At 45.1% G+C, this 11,057-nt stretch overlaps 2 protein-coding genes across 2 annotated transcripts; both read right to left on the bottom strand.

Annotated features, from left to right (window-relative positions):
- Positions 1–1,087: 1,087 nt before the first annotated feature.
- PtA15_8A499 (uncharacterized protein) lies at positions 1,088–2,909 on the bottom strand (the record flags this gene model as incomplete). The annotated part of the gene is made up of 7 exons (XM_053171935.1): positions 1,088–1,113; positions 1,182–1,275; positions 1,358–1,470; positions 1,557–1,688; positions 1,971–2,046; positions 2,190–2,246; positions 2,817–2,909. 7 exons carry the CDS (start codon positions 2,907–2,909, stop codon positions 1,088–1,090), a joined length of 591 nt encoding a protein of 196 aa, XP_053023150.1.
- Positions 2,910–5,574: 2,665 nt separating this feature from the next.
- Positions 5,575–9,672, bottom strand: PtA15_8A498 (uncharacterized protein; the record flags this gene model as incomplete). Its single annotated transcript, XM_053171934.1, has 15 exons — positions 5,575–5,683; positions 5,789–6,018; positions 6,100–6,220; positions 6,291–6,392; positions 6,478–6,841; positions 6,918–6,990; positions 7,071–7,172; positions 7,246–7,368; positions 7,435–7,478; positions 7,565–7,632; positions 7,750–7,844; positions 7,964–8,080; positions 8,189–8,259; positions 8,331–8,873; positions 8,982–9,672. The coding sequence occupies 15 exons, from the start codon at positions 9,670–9,672 to the stop codon at positions 5,575–5,577; spliced, it is 2,853 nt and encodes a 950-aa protein (XP_053023149.1).
- Positions 9,673–11,057: the final 1,385 nt, after the last annotated feature.

The following is an 11,057-nucleotide window of genomic DNA, read 5'->3' as shown; positions in this document are numbered from 1 at the left end:
AGAAGACAGGCCTGTGGACGCAGCACTGAACTCATAAAGTGGTGAAGTTGCCACAAACCACACTAGCTGCGGAAAACGGTAAGCGCAAGCAAATCCTTTTCCACATCTCATCATTCTAGATACAAGTTGTAGTAAGAAAAAGGAACTGTGTTTTGATGAAATAGAACCTTCTAGTTCTTCCATTTCTCTCAATTAGATGGAAGTAGATGGTGGGTAGATGGTGGGTAGCCAGAGCTAGCAATAGCATGAGTTCAACTGTCATCAAGTGACTATCTTTTTTTCCTGGGACCTGGTGTTAAAGGTTGATTTTTGGGCATTTGTTATTTAGTCCTTGTTCTATCTCCAACATTTCCACTTTTTTGATGATGGTGAACACCAAATTCAATGGAGGACTTCCCCCTGTCTCCAGCCTCTTTGGAACCAGATTTAGTCCCGCTAAATCAGATTTCCAGGCGACCTGTTGCCGGTCACCACCTAGAAATCTGGTTTTACAAGGACTAAATCTGGTTCTGCAGAAGCTACAGAGCTGACTGGAAGTGGAAGACTCCCCCTCAAATCTGTAGGGGGCTACAAAGTGATATCTACAGCCTCTGGGACTAGATTTCCCCATAAAAATCTGCACTGCAGGCTGCAGATATGGCTCTGTAGGGGGCTACAGAACCAAAGGGAAGTCCTCCAGTGGTCCAATGATCAATCCCATCATTGAAATTATACCAGTGGTTTGAAACACTTCTAGTGTCCACTTTCAGCTTTTCTATCAAACACGTTGCAATGCTACGCTTGTTTTGCTCAACCAAATCTCAAATGTTAGATGTATCATGTACAAGGAGTGAACAATGTTAGAGGGCCCCAAGGCATCATGGGGGCCCGGAAAAGTTTTGTGCTACGAAGAAAAAATGGATAGAGAAAACAACTGGCACATGGTGTGCATTTTGGTGTTGGTAATGGTACAAGGTATATATCGCGGTGTTGTTAAAACAAATTCAGATACTTCTAACTGGACAGGGAAAGTGATCACCCCCCTCTTAGACGGATTGCTTGCGATGATATATTCAGGAACTGTAAAATGGCTGGCTCGATTTCCTTCTTAGTAGCCATACCCTCCTGGCGGGTCTGTTGAGAGAAGGTTTTTATTAGCCGGTAGGTTCTGGATTTGTAGCAATATCACATTGAATACTCACAAGGGTAAGAACTGCCGTTTGGATAGAATCCTCCTGGTTGATTGCTGCCCTTTCGACCATCTGGCATCGGGTGGTTCGTTGGCGCGCCGGTGGTCTACCAAAATAGGGTTGTTTTCAAAAAACTAAATGTCAATGCAAGAATCGAAACTATTACAGGATCATGACGTTTTACACACATAAGCGCCGGCTTCATTCCCCGCATACTGGTTGGGTGGGTTCATATAGCCTCCGCCCATGTAGCCCCCATGAGCCGGTGGTGGTGGATGGGAATATCCGCCATAAGGAACCGCTGGATGGTAATGCCCACCGAAAGAGAACAACGAATATCAACCTATGCTCGGGGAGCACTGGTTCGAATAAGAAGAGAAAATCTACCTCCACCGGGGTAAGGGGCTGTTGGATAATTGTAACCGCCTTGCGCCCCGCTGTTCATTTGATAATCCCCGGCTCCTGGCCCGCCCCCGCGAACCAGCTGGTTTGCCACATTCACCCGCACGCGGCGACCGTCTGGACGTGAAGGAAAAAATGGAAAGGAGTCAGAAAATCACAACTTCACCAATACAATGCGGGACGGTGTGGAAAAACATTCATGCATCATACGCTAAAAGTAATTTTCAATCATCCACAAGCAGTCGTATCGTCATGTTTTTGGGATGAGTCCAAGAACACGTCCGTTTAGAGACCAAAATTTCAAACGAAGTCAAAATCGCGCATTCATGCCGGATACTTTTATTTCAGATTAAATAGTTGACTACCGAAGTCAAGAAAGTGGTCGAGCTGATTGCCAACGGACGGAGAACATATGTACTATCCGGGCGTTACCATAACACCAATGCATCCAAAGATAAATCAGAGCCGATGCAAGCTTTGCAGCTAGAGACAAGCAAACAATAGCTATCAAGTCATCACGAGCCGGTGGCTTGCCCCTAGCCGCTATTTCCGCAGAGACGGTGCTTTAAAAAGCCTGGCGGAGTTATCGAGATAGTTTAGGATTTACTTCCGGCTTACCAATTCTGAATCATACATGGTCTCGATAGCGCGCTTTGCCTGTTCTGGATTCGCAAACTGTGAAGGAAAAAAGTGAAAAGAGAAAGCCACACATAATATTCAGCTTCATCAGCACAAAATCCCAATCTGAACGGTGGCAAGAATTAAGACAAATGGCCGATGTGTATCTCGAGTCAACTTCGGGGTCTAGGAAGGTGGACTCCACGATCGCCGCATCTCTCGGAATTTTATAGTTCCAGACCGAATCGTTGAGTAGCCAGCCGGTAAGGGCCTCGCCCCCGATATGGCTGTGGAAATTGGTATAAGTAGCTCAACGTACTGTGACAAAACCAAATCCTCGGCTACGCCCTTCAATCCTCATCACCACCGCTCCTTTCACCTCTCCTACAGTGGCGAAATGTGCACTGAGCGCGTTTTCGTCGGTCTGAAAATCTCGAACACATTTTATTCCGTCCGAAGTAATTGAAAAGACAAGTATGCAAGAGGGACTTCAGCATGATTTCAACTGATGTTGCATATATCTTGGGTCTGGCCTGGGGTGGACTTCTCCCAAAGGCTCTCAAGAGACCTCCGATCACCCTCCGCGATCATGGAAGTAGAGAAAAGGAACAATCAGACGATGCTCACCGCCCACGCGAGATTGCCCACGTAAATCTTACAAGACATCTGTGCCGCATCCTGGCCTTCGACGGGGTAACTTTCGGGGCGATTGGTATGCATGATGGAAGTGAGATGCGCAATAATTCCTCGAGCGGCGTGCAGATGATCTCAAAGGCTGTGAGGGGGAGAACAAGATGTATATCTTGTTCTGAAGTAGGGCGGCGGGATAACCAAAACAAACCGACTGGGACAAAGTGCGTTCGGAAGATATCAATAGCTGATGAGCCTCGGCGCTTCAACTTTCGAATTGGAAATGGGGATGTCGTCAAAGTGTCAGTCAGCAGTTTTCGGAATCTAGACCTAGCGCCGTGGGGGCATTGAAAAGGACCTAGCTGGAAGACAAGAGACACACATTTGCTTAAATTGTTCCGATCGAAAGAGGTACGAGCTAGTCACCAGTCAAGGATAATTTATCTAGCCCCACGGTCCGCTGTACTGCTGCTAAAGAGTTGAGTCACTTCTCCTTTAGACGCGATTTTTAATGTTAGAAGAGGTGGATCATATAAATATTGTATATCTGTGATTTTACGAGTCAGAGGAAGGAAACTGATAGGGTTTCCTCCATCATAGCAAACGCCAATGGATTATGTATTTATCTCAAGTTTGCAAATCCCGGGGCCATGATTTCTAGACTGACTTTTTTCCTAGATTTATGACAACAGTTGCATCAAAAAGATGCACAACACCTCATCGTGATACGCATGTACTTAGACGAGACGAAGGAGTCGGAAATGAAAATAAGCAATTGTATAGAAGATCAGGAAGTGTTACAACGATTAAAACTTTATCCTAGTGATACCAGGGCAACACAGGTCAAGGACTGCGACCCGCAGAGTCACACATTTAAAATTAGGCATTTAAATGTTGTATAATGGAGGAAAAAAGAAGCTGGGTATAAACTGAACTGATGTACATATAACGCTGTAATCGACTGAACGACAGCGACGACACTGCCAGACACTACCTCCGAGCGGGATGGATATTTTTCAAGGGTTGCAGATGAACGGAAGTGTTAAAATCCGGCCGAGGTTGACCGAGGGGAGAGATTTGGCAAGCCTTTTTTTTGCTCTTGTACATTTCCTCAGGTTTATCCTTCAACTCAAAAAGCGTTGTATTGTGAGCTTCAACAACCGAAGTTTCTCCTTTAGTTAAGGTGCCTTTCAAGCCGAACTTAACAAAGTCCCTCGAGACTTCGGGCCCTAGGCTGAACTCGCGAAGCGAGCCTCTGCCGAGGGCTATCGGAGGCTTGCTTCGCAAGACCAGACGCCCGCAGCAGCGAGGGACTTGTGTTAAGTTCGCTTTCAAGCTCTGACCGTAAGCTTTCAATCCTATGTCCCAAGTGCCGCTCAATCCACCATTTGAATTGGCTGACGGAAAGGAAGTTTTGTCTGATTTGCGCCGTAGCGTGTTGACCATGGTGCATGAGCGTGTTGAGTAATACATATGGGGCATGGCATTAAGGTTGGAAACCTCCGGGACAATGCAAGGATCTGTCGTTCATGATGTCCCAGTCAACTTTGTATACTATGAGCCTGGGCCAAGCCTGGCCCTGCACTGCCGCCTAAAGTTTTCATCAAGTGCAGCCTTGGCGCACCGGTGCTCTGGCATGGCCCCGGCGTTTTAAAGTTGAACACATGTTGCCCTCAAATAAAATCGTTGGGCACTTCTCGCATATAAGAATGAAATGATGTTATTATCAGGAGTTCATTATTTGTCGCGTGACCCTTCCCCTCCCTTCTCTCTGACAGACCGACCGGGACTGACCCCACACTGGAAACACAGTTTCCATCTTGAAACTTTCAATTCCACCGACATAAATATTTCAGCCGACAGGTAACTGGAGTTTCTTCATAGGCAGATGAAACTCATCAAAGTCTGCGGTAAAAAACATATTAATCAATAAATATTTATTCAAATAATAATTATTTACGTTAAACACATTTTTATTTCAGTCTTCAGATCCCCAGGCCCCTTAAGCATAACACGGGTGGAGGATACAATTATTGAATTAAACATAAATACACATCACGTTCTCCTTGTGCGATCACATACTTTCAAGGTTAAACAATGCTTATCCATGAAACGTAAAATCAAAACATGCGTGAAGGCTGTAGTTAGCTGTAGTTATCTCTTGGTTGTCTAATGCGAAAGTAAAAAAAAGCTTGCACATCATGTGGATCTTTTACCTAATCCAGGACCCCGGTTGAGAGGGTCCAGTCTTATGTGCGCAAGATGCGACCTGATGAAACATTGCCAAGCGGCTTGGGCGGCTTCACAGCCACCCCAAAACGGGCTGTCAGTAGGCAATTGTCAGCTTGAACCAACTAAAGTTTATTAATTAACAGCTGTCAAAAATATTAAGCTAAGCACAATCAAGCAAAAACTTGACATCAATCTGTAAGCTGGCTCAAGACCAAGGAAATGAATGCAAGAATTTACAACAAATGAAGTCAACGACATAAAAGAGGGTTTTGTTCTTACTATTATTATTATCATTTTTAATTGTACCAAGTAAACAAAAAACATGTACATGATCTAATGATTATTGGGGTTGAAAGTTTAATCGGACATGTTAACGCTGCTTACTTTGATGTCGAAGAAAAGAGAAATAAAAAACTCGTCGGCTCCCTTCGCAGACGACGCATGATGTCTCCTTGTTATTGGGTTGATGGTTTTGTTTTGAGTTGAGGTACTGATGCTGTTGCCATGAGATGTAACGATTACATTACGAATTAATGGCAGGTTCACTCTCGTCGCGGGAGGAAACAGTGGAGGAAGATTGAGCAGCCGGAGGTTTCAGAGGACTTCCACTTCTGCCCGCTTCCACTTCGGCCCTACAGATAACAAATTGACAGATGCACAATAAAGGAGAACAAGGACACATTGAGGTACGTCAATAGGATATCGAAAAAAATCAAGAAGAGATTCGAATAACCAACCTAATTTGCTTGGCCCAAAGATCTGAATAAAGCCCTTTCAGAGCAAGCAAATCGCTGTGAGTTCCCTTTTCGACAATTCTTCCCTTCCCAATCACCAAGATGATATCCGAGTTGACGATAGTTGATAGACGGTGAGCAATCGCAACTGTCGTTCTCCCTTGGCCTAGTTTTTGGAGAGCTTCTTGAATCTCTCTCTCAGTGGTTGTGTCTAAAGCTGATGTGGCTTCATCCTGAATACACGCATGTGTGAATAGTGATAATGGGACGATCAACCCCAAACCCTTCTTTAAGGGGGCAATACTGCTACTGACCAGTAAAATCACCGGCGGGTTTCGGATCATTACGCGTGCGATAGCCACCCTTTGCTTTTCTCCTCCCGAAAGTCTAACTCCTCGTTCCCCAACTCGTGTCTCATACCCGTCTGGGAATGACCTTTGTTTCCTTCCAATGTAAGCAAGTATAGACGGGAGTGAAGGAAATAAAATAGTCTGAGGGAACTAACATGATGCGGTTATGGATCTGAGCAGCCTTGGCTGCTTCCACCACATCTTCCATGGTTGGTCCATCGGGCTTGACACCAATTGCACCATAGCCAATGTTGTACCTTCATCCAGGACCATACGAATTAGTCCGCGTGATCAAAGCCAGTCATTTTTGGCAGTCCAAGATCGAGTAAACGAAATGCACACCTGATTGTATCGTTGAACAAAGCGGCGTCTTGTGGCACACTGCCTATTTGACTTCTGTAACTTGCTTGGGTGATATCACGAATGTCAACTCCATCCAGTTTAATAGATCCAGCGGTAGGATCGTAAAACCTGAACAGCAGCCTCAATATTGTGGATTTTCCGCTTCCGCTCTCACCAACCAATGCGACAGAAGATCCAGCTGGAACAGTGAATGATATGTCATCTAATGCAGAACTCTTGCCATCGTAGCTGAATCCAACATGATCAAATTGTATGGTGCCTTTGGCTTTGCTGACGGTTTGTGCATTGGGTCGATCTTCAATCTCCTTTGGCTCAGCTAAGAGTTTCATCAGGTTATCAGTATCTAAGATAAATGAAATGTTCAAACGCATTAACATTAGCGATGGTACAGAATACATGGGATGAGATGGTGATCTTGCCAGTTAAATTTTGTTGGATGACCCGATACAAAGTTCCTAGCTGATTCAGAGGACCAACTAGTTGCGCAACGTACTAAATATGGCAAATTATTTATTTTAAAAGCACGTCAGTAGAGGAAACCTCAGAATTTCAACACAGGGTGCCAGACTTACAGATACAAACAGCACAAAATCTCCAACAGTTTTCCGACCACTACTGACTTGGAAAGCCACTGCGAAGCAACCAATCAGAAGCGCAACAGAGATGATGGCATTCTGAATTCACAACATAAAAAATCAGAATGGGCTGGTATTTCGTCTTCACAATGAATGTCATAGAGCACATTACCTGTGCCAGATTAAGGGTGTATAAGGACGACATGACCATAAATTCAGATCGTTGGTAGTCGATAGTAGCATCTAAATATCGATTGGTTTCAAAAGTTTTAGTGTTAAACCAGGCGATGGTTTCCTACCCGCAAGCAAAAACGTGTCAGATTTGGTATTGTTATCTTTCGCTACAAACAAAATAACTTACCCAATTCAGAAGGGAGTCTCCTTGAATCCCTCTGGTATATTTGTCTAGAAGGGCGACCGCCAAAAATTGATCGAACGAGACATTAGCAGAATCATTCCGGGAGATGTTTTGTGAGGATGGGATCATTTACCTTTGTCGACCATTTCTCTTCGGATAGCAGTTCGCCACTGTGTGAGTAAGACGCTCACTGCAGCATATCTGCGGTGAAATTGGCGATCAGTTTACCAATCAGCTCGTATTTGTCTTTTGATTTAACTCGTGGGAAGTCCAGAAAAGAAAGTGAATGGAAACAGAAGGCAAGTAAACCAGACTCACGCAATCATGATGAAGAGCAGCATACCGGCCAAAAAAATGTCGAATCTGATTGCAAGATAGCCCACTGCTAATCCAATATCCAAGACGATTGGGATCTGAAAAGGTGACAATCGCATGCAAGTCGGTCATTAGAAATGTCTGAGAATCCCTCCAGCATCTTACTTTTTTAAAAAAACTTTTTTTAGTGAAGATGAGTAATTCCAACGAGGCTCACCAAGCTAAAAAATAGCATTTGAAAGAACTGATTGATAGCTGACCCGCGGTCCAATATCCGGAGGACTTCTGCCGTCTTACGTCTAGTGTGATATGATAACGACAATTCTAGTATATGCTGAAGTTGGCAGAATCACAAAAGAGATATGAGTTGGACAAGCTAGCTTTGTTCCGATTTCTAGAGCCAGAACGCCGTGATGTTTACCAATTCTTGAGATAAACTTACTCTAAACGACATCATTGACATCGATCGATCTGCATACTGCGCCACTGGGACCCACAAGCTTTGCAAGATGACTGATCATGGTTCACCGGAAGAAAGAATTAGAACTGACGGTATCGTTGAGTAGTCAAACCGCTGCACTAACCATTAATAATCCCACCAGAGCCTTGCAAGAACCTGAGACCGACATAGGCAGCCAGGTGTAACCAGGGAGATCGGCTTTGAGAAAGGTCCTCAGTCGCCTCACCAAGTGTCATGGGAACCATTAGGTTGACCGCTCTGCCTACGAACAGGAGTAAGAAGCAACATAAGGCGACTGCCTGTAAAGCTCCACTTCGTCGCGGCCAAAGGTACGGGAACAAGATTTTGACGCGTTTCATCATCTTTAAAACGCCTGTCGGTTTTGGCGCTTCTCTCATCTGAGCCTTGGTGCTGAGAACATGTGCATTCGATCCATTTGACGGCGCGAAAGTCCCATATCCTGTTGCCGATCGGTCGGGAGAGACTTCAGCTGTTGATGGTCGCAGGGAACTTAATGGCACGAACTCTCGGTAATAAAAGAATCTGGTCTGTAGCAAGCATAGGCTAGTGACCAATAATAGCCGCACCAAGAGGTTAATGACATGAAGTAGGTCATACGGCTCTAGACTATGATTAGTTGATGAGGGTGATGTGTCGGATTGATTCGCTAAGGAGAGAGAGAGGGGGGGGGCGTAATAAACACAGGCTTCAGTCTACCCGCGGGGTTCTAATAGAAAAATGAGTGAGAGAAGGCGATGAGAACAAAGAGGCGTACTACGAGTAAGAATCGCGAGACACGATATTCCGATGACCAGTTCCCCTAGTAAGACTTGAGTGCTAAACACTCGAGTGTAGATTTTACCCCAGCCGCCCAATTGACCAGATGCGCGTTCCTCCCAGCTCATAGCCACAACACAGCCCACGAAAGCAACCAGACAGCTGACCACATACGCATCGAGAGCTCGCCAGACCGTCAATTGCGAAGGTTCCCAGCAGTGGTCCCATACGGCCCTGATACAGATCAGCAGGCCATCGAGAAAATAGCTCAAGATGATCAACCCGTGGACGGCATAGATCCAGTTCCGACGAGGTTTGCGGAGAGGGACCACCACGGGGACGATGCCAGCTTCTTCTTCGGGTTGGCAAGAGTTGACATCGTGATGCGGCTGATGGGTTGAACTCAGGACCTCCCGTTCACCTCTCCCAGAGGTTGTTTGTCGCTCGAAGTTCGAATCTGGCAGTGATTCATATCCGACGTTCTGTAATTTAAGTACGAATCTCGAAAACGCTCGGGTACCGAAGGTGAGGGCCAAAGTCGCAATTAATAAGATCGGGGTAATACATCTGAATACCAGGATTAGTTTTTCCAGTTGACCGGCTGAGTCTTGACTCCTTGAACCTTCTTCATTTTGATGGGAGATGGTGGTTGAAAGTGGTGGTCGATTTTCTGATGAGACGAGGGACATTGGAATCTTGCTTCCTTCTCCAGAGATATTTGCAAAAATAATGCCGAATATCCTGATCGACCGTTTCGACGATCCGACAGGTGCTTGACATAGCCAGTATCCCGCCTGGGATATCCGATAGATAATCCCGGATGTCAGGTAGGGGACGGCGGATCACACTAGCTATCTGAGACCCGGGGCTCCAAAACCCGCGGATATGGGCGGATATTTCTGGATCCCACATTTTAAAATTTAGGCCCTGTTTGGCAGCGTGATTATTACGCAATAAATAATCTTGCCATGTCCCCCTACATTGTGTAAGACACTACTTTTCCGCCTGATCTTTTGGAAGTGAACTGCCAAGCCTTATGAGGGTTTGCTTTCAAAAGATTATCCTAAAAAGACATGTTTTACCATATGTAATGTAGCATGTTTCCTATTACTACGCTGTGTAATATGACGCTGCCAAACAGGGCCTTATACCATGGAGTGCGCCCAACCCCAAATAACAAAGTCCCTCGAGACTTTGGGCCCCCAGGGGGTACACCACGGGCTGAATGGGTTGTCTTGGGGATGCATGTTGGGAGGTCATTTGGATGCACCTCCTGTGGCAAAAAGCATCCTCAGAATCCAAATAGTAGGGGGTTTCAAAGTAGACCCGGGAGTGCATGCAGGTCACTCTGCATAACCCAGTTTTGGGGGGATGGTGCTAAAACTGTATCCGGGAAGAAGTCCATTTCTTTGACTGAAGCTTGGGGTTTTCCCTCAGTGTTGGTTCCTGAAGGTGTTGAAGGTTCTTTAGAGCTTGAATTTGCATCAAATTCATCTTTCCTTGTCTGCAATAATTTTCTGAGTAATCTGAGTGTGTACAAATAGCATCCAGGAAACCACAATTTGAATATTGATAGACAAAAGCTTGGGTTGAGAACGGTGGCAATGAGGATGGCATCACATTTGAGAGCCTCTTTAAGGTAGTTCTCCGTCTTTGATTGCATCTTCTCCAGCATTTGGACAAGCTCAGGTTCAGTCGTAGTCTCTAACGTTTTTTTCAATGAAACATTGATGTGCTGGTATTCCAAAAGAATTAAGCTTCCCGAGGAGGTGTCACCTTCCAGTTTCTTTTTAATGAAATAAAATCCCTGTTGGCAGGATTTTTTTTAGCTCTCTTTATAATTCACAACATAAAAACTCAGCAAAGCCTTCACTCACACTCAGTGTACTATTCAACTTGTTGACCACATCCCACTTGTCTCGAGATATGTCGTTATTCTTGTAGTATTTTTTCCCTCCCTCTCTTTCCTGACAATCCTTTTCATTTTTGACAAGATTTTGGATTATCTTGCGAGCTTGATATCCCTGATCCCTGCTTTTGAATTTTATGTTCCAGCGGATCCCGTACCCAGCAA

The sequence above is a fragment of the Puccinia triticina genome, chromosome 8A, assembly GCF_026914185.1.
Source record: "Puccinia triticina chromosome 8A, complete sequence".
Lineage (NCBI taxonomy): Eukaryota > Fungi > Basidiomycota > Pucciniomycetes > Pucciniales > Pucciniaceae > Puccinia > Puccinia triticina.
The sequence above is the reverse complement of the archived record's forward strand: the minus strand, read 5'-3'. Positions and strand labels throughout refer to the sequence as shown.